The 15223-nt window shown below is 41.4% G+C and overlaps 2 protein-coding genes across 3 annotated transcripts; one reads left to right on the plus strand and one right to left on the minus strand.

The window, feature by feature from the left end:
- Positions 1–232: 232 nt before the first annotated feature.
- On the minus strand, positions 233–13399 carry shpk (sedoheptulokinase). Of its 2 annotated transcripts, XM_087847147.1 has the most exons (7): positions 13182–13399; positions 12961–13102; positions 8805–8979; positions 8561–8713; positions 8235–8410; positions 6354–6554; positions 233–4934 (listed from the first exon to the last, which is right to left on the minus strand). In XM_087847147.1, the coding sequence occupies exons 1-7, from the start codon at positions 13317–13319 to the stop codon at positions 4540–4542; spliced, it is 1380 nt and encodes a 459-aa protein (XP_087703273.1). In that variant the 5' UTR covers positions 13320–13399; the 3' UTR covers positions 233–4539. The 2 variants fall into 2 exon arrangements, with proteins under 2 accessions (XP_087703273.1, XP_087703274.1); XM_087847148.1 differs by lacking the exon at positions 13182–13399 and having other exon boundaries at positions 11459–13052.
- Positions 13400–13645: 246 nt separating this feature from the next.
- emc6 (ER membrane protein complex subunit 6) lies at positions 13646–15163 on the plus strand. The gene is made up of 2 exons (XM_006799547.3): positions 13646–13835; positions 14489–15163. Exon 2 carries the CDS (start codon positions 14522–14524, stop codon positions 14852–14854), a length of 333 nt encoding a protein of 110 aa, XP_006799610.1. The 5' UTR covers positions 13646–13835; positions 14489–14521; the 3' UTR covers positions 14855–15163.
- The last annotated feature ends 60 nt before the right edge of the window (positions 15164–15223 follow it).

The following is a 15223-nucleotide window of genomic DNA, read 5'->3' on the forward strand; positions in this document are numbered from 1 at the left end:
TACCAGCGTGAGCTGTAGCTGCAGAGCTCGCATGAGGCAACTTCCTTTTTTTACTTTTGAAAAGGATGCATGAGATTGTTATCGTTTGCATATGGTGGCATAACCAAAACCGTCACTTGAACCCCAAAAAAACTTCTCTGTGATCTTGATCCCATTTGTATCTGAGCTTGTCATTCTCAAAGGAGCCTTGATTAAATACAAAACAGAAATGTGCACAAAGCTAAAACTCTCTTTATTAGCCTGTCTGTGCTCACGCAGGCAGAATAACACATTCAACGACAGTCAGGAGCAAATTCAGTTATTAACACAGGTTTATTTCTAGCATAGTAGCATCACTATCACTGTGGCTTAATGCAGCATAATGAGTGAGTGAACACACTAATAACGCAGTGGACTGTGACGTCTATATCTGCCTGTGGGGGAAAAAAAACCGTGTTTATGTGATTATAGTAAAATATGAAGCTATAGACTTGACAAACAGGTTTTCTCTTTAACTGGTTGATGACTTTTAATCTTCATAATCATAATCGTATCTCCTTAAACCAAATGACAACAAGTATGAAAAGGAATATTAAAAAAACAAACAAAGGACATCCATGAACTTTTTGAGTAGAACATATACTAAGTTAAAGGTCAAATTAAGGTTGAATCTCAGAAGAGGTGAATAAAGAGCAGTAAACATCAGAAAGAAGATTTCCCATGGCTCTTACAGGTCAGTTAAAGGATGCTGCAATGACCCCCCAAGGCAGTAGGTGCTTTGTTCAACAGGAGCTGATTGGAGAAGAAATTCTCTCCTTTCTACACATGCTGCTCTTGCTTTCCTTAAAATAAAAGATTCTCTGCTAATTACAACCTCGTCTAGTCTCCTCTGTTCTGTAGTATCCTGTCAGACAGACTAGGGCAAATGGGGCTAGTCATTTTGCAGTTTCGATTGTTGGAGCAATTGGCTTTCCATTTTAAAGCCATTATCTATATGCTCTGGTCTTATAAAGACCAGAGCAATCTGGCTCTTTGGGAGATCTGGCTCTTTGGGAGATTCTGACATGTAGTAAATAAAAATGTTGTTACTTAATGTTACTGTTAATGTTACTGTTTTGCTGAAAGTTATGGTCACTGAGCTGTCCTCGGCTTGTGATTCATCTGGCTTTGAGCTTGGCTGTGCCTGTGCCTGGTGTGTGTGAGTCTGTATAAGGTGCAGCTGCTGTTCTGTCCCTGATGGAATGTGGATTCTCTCTGGTCTGTTGGGGAGGGTTTTTTTGTGTGTTTTGTCAAAAAAGGTTGTCTAGGAGGCACATCCAAGGTTGCAGGAGTCATTGACGGTTCTAGCTGTTTCACTAGGCTCAAGGGTTTCAGCTCTTACGTTCCCGCCACAATTATCGTAAAGGTGATACAGATTGTTCAGCCCTCAAACTTTTCATCACAACTGTTTACTCAAATTTTGAAACGAGTCTGAGTAAGGCATAATCACATTCAGAGCCAAGGGACACTTTATTGCTTCCATCAAACTTTGAAGACTCTGCTGTGGGGGTAATGTGAGTTATGTCAGGTTTGGGAAAGCCCCATGGCTGTTTGTTGGTGGCTGCCAGGGATGTAATTCAACTCATTACTGGGTTTAGTCTAAATGAGATGGTATTTGGTCACACGGTGCCAGGACCCATAAGTTTGCTTCGGGATTTTGTTTATCTCCCCATTGAGATAGTGAATCCGGTTCTGGATTATAGAAATGAAGCATCTTAATTATCCAAAAGCCAAACTGCACCAGTTCGGTCCAGGTGAGCAGGTTTTAGCTCTGCTGCCATTTGGTGGTGTCTCATTTCAGGGCACTTTATGGTCCCTTTGCCATTCAAAATTCAGAGTATAACTATTTGTTTTTTAAATTCATTTTTGTCATATTAATCTGCTTAAACCCCATTACATCATGGTGTCCCAGCCCTGTAAAACTGGGGAAGACATACTACAGCACAGTGGGAAGCATGGATTCACTGGCACATGAGGGTGATGTGGTAAACCCATCCAGTGAAAGCCTGCCGAGGAAGCACCCTCTGTAAATTGGAAGCCCGTTCACAAAGCTGTCTGTCATCATGAATGATTATTCCTTTGTCAAACTCAAACACATCTAACAGAGCATGGCATTGATGTGGGTGACGCACAACTGATTCACTGGCATTTTAAGACTTTCTGGGAAAGAAAAGAGAAGGTGATGGAGAAGGAAATTCAGTATATGTTCAATAATAGTATTGTGAACCTTCATCTTCAAGCTGGGCTTCTCCCTGTTTGTTGGTGGATACAGCCAACAACTCCCGGATTCTGTACCAATTACTGGAAAGGGGGTTGACTAAACCAGATGCTTATCCTCTACCATGGATGGAAGACTGCGTGAACAGGGTGGGTTCAGCTCAGTTTGTCAGTAAACTTGATGTACTGAACTAGCAAGTTCCCCTAACAGAGCAAGTGACACATCAGCCTTTTTCACTCATTCGATTTCCTGCACTCATTCTGTTGTCCAAATGCACTGGCTTTTGTTTTTGCAATCAAACGGCTCAGACATCCATCACATCAGGGATCTTATGGGGTTTTTGTATATATATGTATATACATTTATTTTTTATTTTTGCTTTATTAGACAGATGCAGGCAGCACGGTGGCACGGTGGTTAGCACTGTTGCCGCACAGCAAGAAGGTCCTGAGTTCAATTCCAACATCAGGCCGGGGTCTTTCTGTGTGGAGTTTGCATGTTCTCCCCGTGTTTGCGTGGGTTCCCTCCGGGTACTCCGGCTTCCTCCCACCGTCCAAAGACATGCAGCTTGTGGGGATAGGTTAATTGGATAATCCAAATTGTCACTAGGTGTGAATGTGCGAATGAATGTGAGTGCGAATGGTTGTCTGTCCCTGTGGGTTGGCCCTGCAACAGACTGGCGACCTGTCCGGGGTGTACCCCGCCTCTCGCCCTATGACAGCTGGGATAGGCTCCAGCGCCCCCCGTGACCCTGAAAAGGATAAGCGGAAGCGAATGGATGGATGCATGGATAGACAGATGCAGTGAAGATTGATGGGAAAGAGAGAGAGAGAAATGTGGCAAAGGGCCGAAGGTCAAATTCGAACCTGGGCAGGCCACTCTCAGCCACGCGCCATATAGTTGCCTGCTCATCCAACTGAGATAAACCAGTGATTTGATGTTTTGTGGTGCTTTGTCAAGAGTAACTTATTCTTGAGACTATACTCAGTTTTCTGGTAGCTTTCCAGCTCCTTCATTTTTTCCAGCCTACTCTTCAAGTGCCTATTCCAAGCACCAGGTTTCCTGAGTTATAGAGTGGAGTTAACACTAACTGGGGAGGCTGTTGCAGTAAACTTGGTGAACATGATACAACAGAGTGTGGTTGAAAATGAGACATTGTAACTGAGTAAAACTATTTTATATGCAGTAGAGTAAATGGGGGGGAAAGCAATGATTTGGATTCAGCTGGTGTTTAGGAAGAGTGTGACAACCCCCAGCCACTAGGTGTCTCTGCTGTGGTTATAGTGCTGTTACTTGTAGAAGTAACTGGCTGCATGAGCTACACTTGGGCCCAATTAGTTAAAAGATTCATTACTAGTTACTACCTCCGTTTTGAGCATGTGAGCCAAGCTGTGACAGTGCGATTGACGGGCACTGTGAGAGTCTACACTGAAACAAACACTCAAGTCTCTCATCATTCTCGAGACAAACTGCAGTATATGAATGAAAAAAGGTGCTAAAAATGAAACCATTCCATTGGATTTCTGCTATTATGACACTGGTTGATTCTAAACCAAGCGTGGATCACCCTGGTAATCTGCGCTTCATGATCAGACTGAATTCTGATCAATCAGTGTTTTGAAATACTTAACCCACAAACACACAAAGATTCCACCTGTTTCAATCAGGCAGCTGAAAAGGAAACACCCATCCCACAGGAAACTACAAATTAATCTGTCCCAGACACCTAAAATGAAGGCACCTCAACATGCTGTTTTCTGCTTCAGTGTTGACATGTTGATTGCATCTTCATCTCAGGGCACATAAATTATGCAGAAGCTTTAAAGCATTCCAACTCACTGTGATTTCTCTCCATGTCATTATTTTATTTCAGACACCTACAGTTAACAAGTTTGAATTTGTTGCCTCTATCATTTAATGCATCTGTCAGCATATATTAAGAAGCTGTAAAGCTAAGTGACAGAGGCCTGACTTTTTTCCTGATGAATGAAGAGCAGCTAGGTCTAGGAAAAAGATGCCGTCCTTTGATTGTGACTTACACTGTAACAAAATCCAACCCCAAATATCAGAAATACCCAGTATATCGATGAGAGCTGTTCAGTCACAGTAAAATCTTTGAGCTTTCACGAACATCTTCCATCTTTTGGTCCTATAAAATTGCTAACATTGGATCTCTGTCCTGTCAAACACAACCTTTGCTTTAAGATTCAAAATGAGCTGTGTAAGATTTGTTAGGGTCAGCTTTAGTTGATGTGCAAAATTCTCAGTCATGTAAACAGACAGAACTGGATAGCGAGTCCAATTCAAAGGCGGTCACAGAGAATCAATGCCACGCCCAAAGCAGAGTCTGCGTTCTGTCCGTATACCACCTGCAGAGGGAACGCCTTCTCCACTTCCTGTCTTAGCACTTCGTTCCGAGCGAGCGCGCTTCCACTGCCCACAATCCTGCGGACCCCCGCCTGCTGCAGATGCTCTACAGGCATCATCGAGGTGATGTTGTCCAGGACTCCATGGCAGAGAGCCCTGATCACATGACCCAGGGAGAGATTGGAGGTGGAGATGCCAGTCACGTGGCCCAGGCAGAGAGGGTCATGTCTCTCTCCCAAGAGAGTAGGACTCACCCTCAGGTTGCTGGTTTCCTGTTTCAGGGCACAATGAATCAGCTTTTCGTATAAGCACGAGTCACTCAGCTCTGCACCTGTGGGGATTAGGGGGGGGGGGGGGTGCAGCAGAGGGGGGCATTTTAGTGTCATCTATCTGTGCAGACTTTAGTTTAACTGTTCTACAGTTGTTATTTTGTTTATTGCATTCATGATTCATTAACTTAAGAAATTTAATGTCAGTGCTCTCTAATCTCTGTGCCGTCTCTGGTCTTTGCTTTCATCTTTAAGCAGCTTTGATTGTTGATCTGCAAGTATAACCTTTCCCTAGAACTGTTTGCCAACGTTTCTGAATAAAGCTGGGATGTATTTTGGTTCTTGCATCTCCAGTAACGAGTTTAGAGAGGTGTCATTTATCATCTCTATGAATATGTTAAGTATATGAGCATGTGAGGTGTACATGGATCTTTCCAAATGAGCTCACATAAACCCTGATTAAGCAGCAGATAAAACTTTCTGTATATCAGAATATACCACAGTTTTAAACCTGGTGTCTATAGCGCCATTCCCTTTAGTTATAGGTTTTATGTAAAGACTGTACATAAATAATGGACACAGCGTAATCATCAAGTGTGAAATGTGAAGATAATGTAGATATACCTTAAAACTACATTTTCCTAATGGCCAACAGGGAGCGGTCCATCTGGTTAAAACAGTTGTAAAAAAAAGTCTATGTTAACATGTCCCTGCTGCTCACTTGTACGACTAAGACTAGGATTAATCAACAATGTCAGCTGGCATTAGCTATTTGCTGATCTATCTGTATCAATATTATAACTGCTGATGAATAAAAACATGTAAAAACTAAAGAAGAGACAGAAGAAACATCCTTCAACCATGTCTTGAGTTTTGAAATTACATAGTTTTCCCACCAGTGGGAGCTCGTGTTGTTGGCAACACACTTCTTTGGAAAGCCACAAACACAACATCCAGCTAATCCGAGCAGTTAGGTTAAATAATTACATAAATAACTACGCATAACAAACGTTAGGGAAATCTGTTTATGATTTGTGCCTGAAAAGAGAAAAGAAATGGCCAAAATACTGCTTTTTCAACCCTGAATATTGGTATCCGCCTTAAAATATCCTGGTTTATGCAAAGTGTCAGTAAACATTTTCTTATTGAGGTTTTTGGTCTCACAAATCTTATCAATACACAATGTGTTGCGCAATTTTACATTTTAATCTGTTTTAGAGTAAAGAGGGGGTAGGATTTTTAGTGAAGTTGTCACCATATGAATATAAAACTGTTGAAATAATTTGTTTCGTTATATTGTACTTGACTTTACTAAGCTATTCTACTTTTTTAAGCCTTTTGTAATAATCATAATTAAAAAAGAAAACTAATGTGTGGCATCACAGTGTCTGTGTCCATCTGCAAGTCAGCCTGCACTGTTTGGTATTCCTGAGAGGGATGACGATGGATTAAGGTCTAGAAAATAGAAGAAGAATACAAACCAAGCTCTCTCATCCAGGAAGTCAGCATCTCCACAAAACTTGCCAACACATTCCCTCCATTGAGGGATGCTGCAACAGCCAAATATGTGGACTCAAAGTAAGGGAAGTAGGAGATGGACGAGGCGGGCTGAGGAGAATCTGGAGGTTTGAAGTCAGCTGGCATGGCGTAGGTCAGCTGGGCTGAAGTGCTTATGTTAAGGACTGGGAAATTTGAAAAAAAGAAACAAACTGTCAGCTAAAGAGAATTAGCTGTGATGGTTAGTGATGTGTTTGTCCTGAAATATAAACCCCTAAGTCAGCTACAATAAGTTTTATATTGAATTTTTTTCCTCGACCTCATTGTTTGTTGATCTCTCACTTGACAAGCAACAGTGTGGTTTGTGTCTATGAAGGTTCTCAGTCATCCAGGTCATCGTAGTCTAAGGAGCTTGGAAAGAAAAGCGTCTGGACTTCTTTGAGTTGCTTGAAGACGTTTCACCTCTCATCCGAGAAGCTTCTTCAGTTCTAAGAGTAAAATGGTGGAGAGCCCCAGATTTAAACCCAGTGGGAGCATCCCCCGAAAGAGGGACAAAGGACCCCCTGATGATCCTCTACCTAATCACATGAGCCAAGGTGTGAAAGCGGGTGTGGGTTACAATCAGCCAGGGTTTCGGGTGAGCTCATTGTGAAACCTGGCCCCACCCTATCATGTGATTTCTGAGGTCAGATGGCCCAGGATGTGAGTGGGCATTAAAGCGTCTGGGGAGGGAACTCAAAACTGGATTATAGATGGCAGACAGTTGGTGTCGTAAACCACCGCCTCTGTTCAAAGATGGTCGCTCACAGTGGACATAAATGGCTTCTTTTACTCCTCTTTCAAACCATCTGTCCTCTCTGTCCAAAATGTGAACATTGGCATCCTCGAAAGAGTGACCTTTGTCTTTTAGATGCAGATGGACTGCTGAGTCTTGTCCCGTGGAGGTGGCTCTTCTATGTTGTGCCATGTGTGAAGTGTTTGGTCTCTCCGATGTAGAGGTCTGGGCATTCCTCGCTGCACTGTACAGCATATACCACGTTGTTAAGTTTGTGTTTAGGAGTTTTGTCTTTCAGGTGAACCAGTTTTTGTCTGAGCGTGTTGCTGGGTCTGAAGTACACTGGGATGTCGTGCTTGGAGAAGAGCCTCCTGAGTTTCTCTGATACACCGGCTACATAGGGGATGACAATGTTGTTGCGTCTGTCTTTCTTATCCTCCCTCGCTGGTGTCTGATCTTCTTTTCTGTGCATCTTTGCTGACTTTATAAACGCCCAATTAGGATAACCACATGTTTTAAGTGCTTCCTTTACATGTGTGTGTTCCTTCTTTTTTCCTTCAGGCTTAGAGGGAACATTATCTGCCCGGTGGTGTAGGGTCCTGATTACCCCAAGTTTGTGTTCCAGAGGGTGATGGGAGTCAAAGAGGAGGTACTGGTCCATGTGTGTGGGCTTCCGGTAAACTTCAATGTTGAGGTTGCCATTCTCTTTTTCGCAAAGACAAACAGTTATCCTTTGTGCCTTCCCTGGTGAACTTGATGTTTTTATCCACAGCATTAATGTGCTCAGTGAAGGATTCCACTTCTTGTGTTTTGATTTTGACCCAGGTGTCGTCTACATATCTGTACCAGTGGCTGGGTACTCTCCCTTTAAAAGAGCCAAGAGCCTTACATTCGACTTCCTCCATGTAAAGGTTGCCTACAATAGGCAATAGTGTGGTTTGTGATTCAGCTAAGCTGTAAACAAATTCCCCTTTTGGGATTAATAAAGTTATCCGAATCTGAATGAACTTGTAAATGCAGATCCACAATCAACTGTGAGAACATTGTGCATTTAGTTCATTAAGAGAGATAAATGGATATCCTGTTTCACCTGCATCTGTCCGTTCGCTCATGCAGGAGTAGACGGAGCACTGGAAGTCTCCTAGCGCGGCCCCTACTGGAGTGCCAGCAGGGATGCCGTGCCACTGAGAGCAGGTCTTTCCTGCCAAGCTACCAGATGGCACACACTTAGGAAGCAGGTGCAAAGGGAAGCCAGCACCCTTCAGACTAGAGGACACACACACACATACAGTGCTTGTTACATATGCTTGCACTGATGCAAAAAGTGTTAGGCTGCAAACCAAACATGCACAACAGTTTTCATGCAGTATGTGCATCAAGAGTAAAAAAAAGAAGGACGTTCAACACTATACAAACATGTTTTCGTTCCACTGATTGGATGACGTGTTGAAGAAGCCCCAGCTGGCTGCATTCTGAGGTGTCATGACACAACCGTCCAAACCACACAGCATGGACACCACATAGTCCTGGATGGTACCTGCAACCGTAAAGTCCTCAAGGAATTTGGGTCTGCGGCAAAACCACACAGCTTCAGCTTTTGTATCACAATTGCAAAATGTATTCATTTATAATGTATTTATTTTTAAAGATGTGGGCTTACTTGTGTTTCATGTACCAGAAGATTGTTGCACAGCCAAACCCCGTGGCGATGCTGAGATGAGAGTCTGGTCTGGGAAGAGAGGTGAGGAAGTCATTGCTGCAACGTCCATCTTGCCAGGTGATCAGCTGACTGGTGTCTTTGGCTGTTAAGGAATCACTATTGGACCAGACGCAACCTGGGAGGTGCAAAAGACAGTCAACTGAGTGCTTACAATTTTAATACAACCCTTGTTTGAGTTGTTATGTAGACTGCTGTGTTCTTGAAAGACTCTGTCCTTTGCCCTGTCCTATTATCAGTCAATGTTGTTCTAAAGCCTCTGGATCCACTTAAACATTAGTCAAACTAAACTGCATGCTTATTTTAGATACCACTCCATACAGATACTCTACACGTATCTGTCGCTATTCTTTGTGACCATATGGATCGGTCCCTCATATTACCATTATTTCACCCAAAGGCACCAAGTTACATACTTAAAAAAGCTGCAACAATACACACAAATATAAAAAGTACTTGGTGACAACTTTGCTTTTAGCCTTTAACCCTCTGGGGTTCAGGGTATAACTGGTCGTTTTTTGACTACTTTTGATTTGTCCTCTATATTTCGCCTTTAAAAACTGTTTATCTTGCCAATCTGTTATTTTCACATTTCACAAGGCTCAGACGTTTTTTATATAACCATTTAAAACTATTTAGAGAACAACGAGGTGTTCTGCATCAAATAAGAAGACACACAAATTATATATGCAACTCCAAAAATAGTTTGTGTCCACTATAAGACAGAGGAGAACAGCACAGGGATAAACCCTGCAGGTATGACAGCAGCAACTGTGACATTCACTAGTAGAAGTGACACACAAAACAAAACAACGACTACACTACACATTAACTACACAAGACAACACACTAACTTGAGTCCAAACACAGTAAACGTCACAAATCTATCATGTATCAAAACTCACTCGCTCACTCGCTTTCTCTCGCCGGTGTCACTCCTAAAACTTCGCCCTCTTCCTAAACAACCAAATGCCATATGTTGCCATATAATTTTTGATTGGTCAACATGGCACATTTTTCCACTTTTTCTTTTTTTTCACTCCCAAGCAGAGAGTGTTTGCTACTGCTGTCTGTAGAAAACACAGTTTTTACGGTTTCTTCTCGCTGTAAACACCACTGTTTTATTTAGAGTTGAAACTAACACTCAGTCCGTCAATCCTAGAGGGTTAATCAGAAAGCCTTAAATTATGTAACTGGCTAAATGTTTAAAGTAGGGGTGGGCGATATAAACGATATATGATAGAAACGATATAAATTTGGCCAACAATAGAGATTTTGACTATACCGCTCTATCGCGATAGCGCATGTCGATGATGTCATCAAGCTGCGCCTGTTTTGGTTGAAAGCATCGCAGCTGCTACAACCATTATCATCTGCAAATTATGCCGGGCGACAGTCATAGCAAAGAGATGAAGCACTTTTGAAATATGGGGAAAGCCAAAAACTGCGCTTCCTCCACTTCCATAACATTGATTCATTAATGTTGAATTCTCTCGCAGCTGTTTTATTCCCATATTGTTGAAGTATATTAATAACTAACCTCGTATTGTGGATGAATAATTGCAGTTGTTCTCCTGACTGAAGTTTGGTCCGTGTATAGCATCCTGCTATGCGATTGCATTTGTCCCTGACCACCAGAATCCCTCACGTTAACTTTTATCAAGTGGATAAAAAAGTTGCCGTTCACCCTCCAGCTTCACTGTGCTAATTTTAGCTAACATAGCTGTGTCGCTAGCAATCACATAGCACAACATTATATACCAGGTAGTCCAACTTCAGTAACCCTGCAAACGCCACTGCTGTTTAGTTTTCTGTCTTCATTTATGTTGGAAGTGGTAGCAGAGCTGTACGTTTTAATTAGTTTCAAAAATCTCTCAGTCAGAACATGGTATGTCATGTTTAGGTGGAAACTAGCGAGCTAACTTCCTGTTAACTTCTAACTCCGTTAAATTTAATAAATTCTGTTTTCATGGATGCCTGGATGTTAAACTTAATTGTTACACCTGATAAAGCAGCAACGCTGATGATTTTATTAAAGATGAAAGAATTTAGACCGTTTTTAACTCTTAGTGTTAGTTTGACTTTGGGACATGAAAGGGATGAGGTTTTGGACACAGATTACTCCGCGAAGCTCCTCACTATGGCAGCCGTAATGCTCTGGCAATCCAGAATTCATATATAAGGCACACTCTCGATTTTTGAGAAAATTAAAGGATTTTAAGTGTGCCTTATAATGTGGAAAATACGTTATACAGAAGAAAAGAATATATCGCAATATATATCGTTACCGCACATGCTTCAAATTATACCGAGATATGATTTTTAGGCAATATCGCCCAGCCCTAGTTTAAAGCTTTCACATGAGTAAAGTAACTCATATTACTGCTACTGCTAAGTAATGTTAGCTAAGTTCACAGCATAATCCATAAATCTCCATGCCATAACTAACTGTATAATAGCGCTGCCGTATTGCATCACACTCATTGCATTTCAAACATTTCTCCAGCGAGTTTGATAGCTAGCAAAATAATAATCATAATTTTAAAAATTAGCATGTGTAACGTACATGTACTGGAAAATTATTTACTAGGACTCACCTATCATGTGACTGGAGAGCGCAAACTCCGTCATTGTCGTTTTCCATCAAACACTCTTTAAAACAGCAACTGCAGGTATGTTAGCGCACTCATCCCAACAGTTAGGGGGAGAGGCGGGTCACATATTGAAACAGACAGCCACAGAGGTGCAAGGCAGCCCAGGCAGAGAAATTTTGCTTTTACATTTTGCGACTCATTTTATTTCTCTATCTGATAAAAAAAAAAAAAAAAAAAAATCAATGAGATAGTTATTTGTGGTGAATGAAATACAGTTACACTTTCAAGCACTTTTAAGCACCACATCTGAAATGTAAGCAAGCACCCTTATGAACCCTGATACTGAATACACAGATGCTAAAAAAAATGGGTTCCAGAGTGTTTGGCAGTGTGGAAAGATTAAAATATCTTGGGAAGAGATCAAATTGACAAGTGAGAAAATAATTACTTAGTGAAAATAAATGAAAATATTCTATTGATAAACAGCGTGATAGTCAGAAAACTATAGGACTTTTAAATGGTGATTACATGGTAAGTCAAGAAAGCTTTGCAGGAGGTGTACATGTTTCCAGTGTGTCCTAGTGTAAGCTGTATAAGTGTCCAAATGTGTGGCTGTAAACACCCTAAGAAAATTCTCTCCAATCTATCTAAGATTTGCATCACTTCAGTACCTAATCTGTGATGATCCTGGTATAATTCATCCATCTTTACACAAATGTTTCCATCCTCCACCTAAATGAATGTATCCAAGATACAAGAATTAAGATTACACTGATACACACAGTATGTTTCCTGAATCCCTGATGGTTGTGTTCAGAGAAGGGACATCGGGTGGTAAAGGTCCTAAAACATGATCAACTACTCCCCACTCACAATTTACCATTAGACTGGAGCACCATTAATCACACATTGCTTCATGCCATTGGATCAGGGCATAGATAGGATCAATGGTGAGATGTAAGTGAGGACTGCACTTCATTACATTCATGATAATGTTTTAGTTATTTATTAATTTGTAGATCTTAAAATCTATCCATTTTCTACCTTCACTCTTTGACCCTACCACAGCTGGGTCCCAGGAAACAGGTAGACAATGAAAAAAACAGAATCTGTGTTATGTGGTATTATAAAAGTCAAATCACTGTCAAAGTAATGTCTCTAATTCTGAAATGGCTCCTGAATGTAGTGCGAAATCGTTTGACTTATTTCTTAATTGGCATTATGACTTTTACTTGAGTAAAGAGTCGAAGTACTTGTTTCGTCACTTTGCCAAACAAAGACTCTTTTGGCTCTTGCGCAGTGTCATCTGTATTTGGCACAGGGCTGCACCTGAGCCTGAAAATCATGCCTAATCTTTCCTTTGACACCTGATTTTGTTTTTGATCACGTTTTTCTCATTTCCCGTGAAAAGAAAATTAGAAACAATCCCCAATCATAGAGCCGTTGTTACACAAGTTACCACACTGATGATGAAATGCCACAGCCCGCGCGCAGAATAACTTTACCGCTTTTTGGTTTCCAGAATAAAACTCCGTGCATCTGTCCGGTCAGCCCGATGCAGCACACATGTTGCAGTTTGTCTCTGGGCAGGAGGCCAATGCACCGGTCCAGAGTGTCTATGATCCGACCCGTGTCCTGCTCTTTCGCCTGCGTTACACACAATCACACAGAGGTGTTTAGATTACTGAGCTGTAGTTAAAATTGCGGGACAAGTGAACGCACTCACCTTTATCCCGCTATCGTCGGCTAAATCAGAAACAGTCGGTAAAGACTGACTGGCAGCTATAGCTCTACATCGTCTGTCTAATAAAACGGCTTTTACCGAAGAGGTACCAACGTCCAAACCCAGGATAAAGTTAGACATGACTGATGTTTACGACGTGTACCTTGAGCTTTTTTCATACCGAAATGCCAAAGTCTACACTGCTGCATTCATGTGATTAAAGGAGTTTAAAGTTTCTTTGCTACTTAGATGGAATTTGCTGTTATAAAACTGCTGTTTTAGCCAAAAATGTGAAATAACGAATTTACATTTTGATGTAACATAGTGTCTCCTTCAATACAAATTCAAAGGTAGCTTCCCTGCTTAAACGTTATTCAGGGTAGATTAATTTCCTACTGTTTTACTGTCAAGGAACGCACCAAATCGGCTCCTCCTAAGGCTGACTACCTCCTTCCCACAATGCACTGCGCAGGAGCATGGCTGACTTTCGTATAGGAGTGTCATCCAAACGAGAATGAATGCACTTTTTCTTTTGGCGACAGCAGCTGACTTTTCCTGTAACTGCTTTAGATTCAGGTTTGCTAAGTAAATCTTGCATGTTATGTTTTTGTGACCGCGTCGTGAGGAGTCGACAGGAAGTCCCTACGTTAATCTCCGGTGAGAGCCTGTCATCGTCAGTGGGCAGCTGGGAGAGCTAGTGCTAGAATTAGCACTGGTAGAAATGTTAAAATAGTTCAGCTGACGTGCAGTTTAGCCCCCAATAGTATGACTCTGCTTTGTGTAGTTTGAAAACTGTCTGTGTCGTACAATTTTACCTTTTTATGTCAAAACGAGGATTTGAATCACCTTGAAGTTTGGCAATAGCTAAGCGAACCCGACTTGCTTTCTTTGTCACGCAGAGTGGAGAGCTTTAATGTGTCCAGATTTGTAGTTTTATGTTGATTCCACAGTGTCATGATGATCGGTAGTTTTTATTTTAATCTTTCTTTTTTAATACAATAACCTTCATTACCAGCAGTAAGATGGCCCTTAAATTATTCCTGGTGAAAATTGTCTGTCAATGGATTTTTAAAGTAAAACCGATCGTTCTCTGTTTTAAATGAGCTATTTTTGTTTTATTTCTATTTGGTGTTAATTCTATAAAGCATCCCGAGTCAGGATTTTTAGGATTTGAAATCATTAGTCTTACTATTCATCATGTTATTTCGATTTTGATTATTTATGAATTAAAAACCTCATTGTGCGAGGTACATAAACTCATAGTAGGTACTGTTGCTCTAACATTGTTGCCTTAATCTTTGATGTTACAGCAGCACCTTCTGTGGTAGCCGACCAGAGCCAAGATGGCTGGAGTTGGGGCCAAGCGCGAGGGACCACAGTTCATCAGTGAAGTGGCAGTGAGAGGCAACGCGGCAGTGCTGGATTACTGCCGCACCTCTGTGTCTGCACTCTCGGGAGCAACAGCCGGTATCCTTGGCCTGACGGGACTGTACGGCTTCATCTTTTATTTCCTATCATCCTTTCTCCTCTCGCTGCTGCTTATTCTCAAGGCCGGACGGCGGTGGAACAAATTCTTCAAATCACGGCGGCTGCTCTTTACCGGAGGCCTTGTCGGAGGCCTCTTCACATATGTCCTGTTCTGGACTTTCTTGTACGGGATGGTGCACGTATACTAGAACATCTACTCGAAATAACTCAGAAATATTTGTCTAATGCTCTGTAATTCTTTAGGTTTGTCTGCCCTGCTGTTGTAGATAGGCTGTTAGTGAAAGGCTTCCATTGTGAACTGTTTATTGATGTTGAACGATGAGTTAAGAGAATTAACTGTCCTTTTCTTTCCTCCATATTTACCAGAGAATGAACTCTAACCTGTACTTAGAGAACTATAGTTATAATGTAGGTTTACAGATCAAATCCTCACAAGTTAAACCAAGTCAGAAAACAGCAGATGTAATTACTGACTGGATTAAAGATCTCTCTACAAGTTTTTTGGATCACTTTTTCTTCACTGGGGAGTGTCACTAATAATAATAAAATTATGATGA

This window comes from Neolamprologus brichardi, chromosome 10, assembly GCF_056152115.1.
Source record: "Neolamprologus brichardi isolate AB-2024 chromosome 10, ASM5615211v1, whole genome shotgun sequence".
Lineage (NCBI taxonomy): Eukaryota > Metazoa > Chordata > Actinopteri > Cichliformes > Cichlidae > Neolamprologus > Neolamprologus brichardi.

Bases quoted from the DNA above. Each gene is read 5' to 3' on its own strand.
- shpk (XM_087847147.1), bottom strand. From the start codon at position 13,319: ATGTCTAACTTTATCCTGGGTTTGGACGTTGGTACCTCTTCGGTAAAA. The intron at 13,103-13,181 runs GTGAGTGCGTTC...TGTGTAACGCAG, and splicing joins CCGACGATAGCGGGATAAAG to GCGAAAGAGCAGGACACGGG. The intron at 8,411-8,560 runs GTTTGTATAGTG...TGTGTCCTCTAG, and splicing joins AATCAGTGGAACGAAAACAT to TCTGAAGGGTGCTGGCTTCC.
- emc6 (XM_006799547.3), top strand. From the start codon at position 14,522: ATGGCTGGAGTTGGGGCCAAGCGCGAGGGACCACAGTTCATCAGTGAA.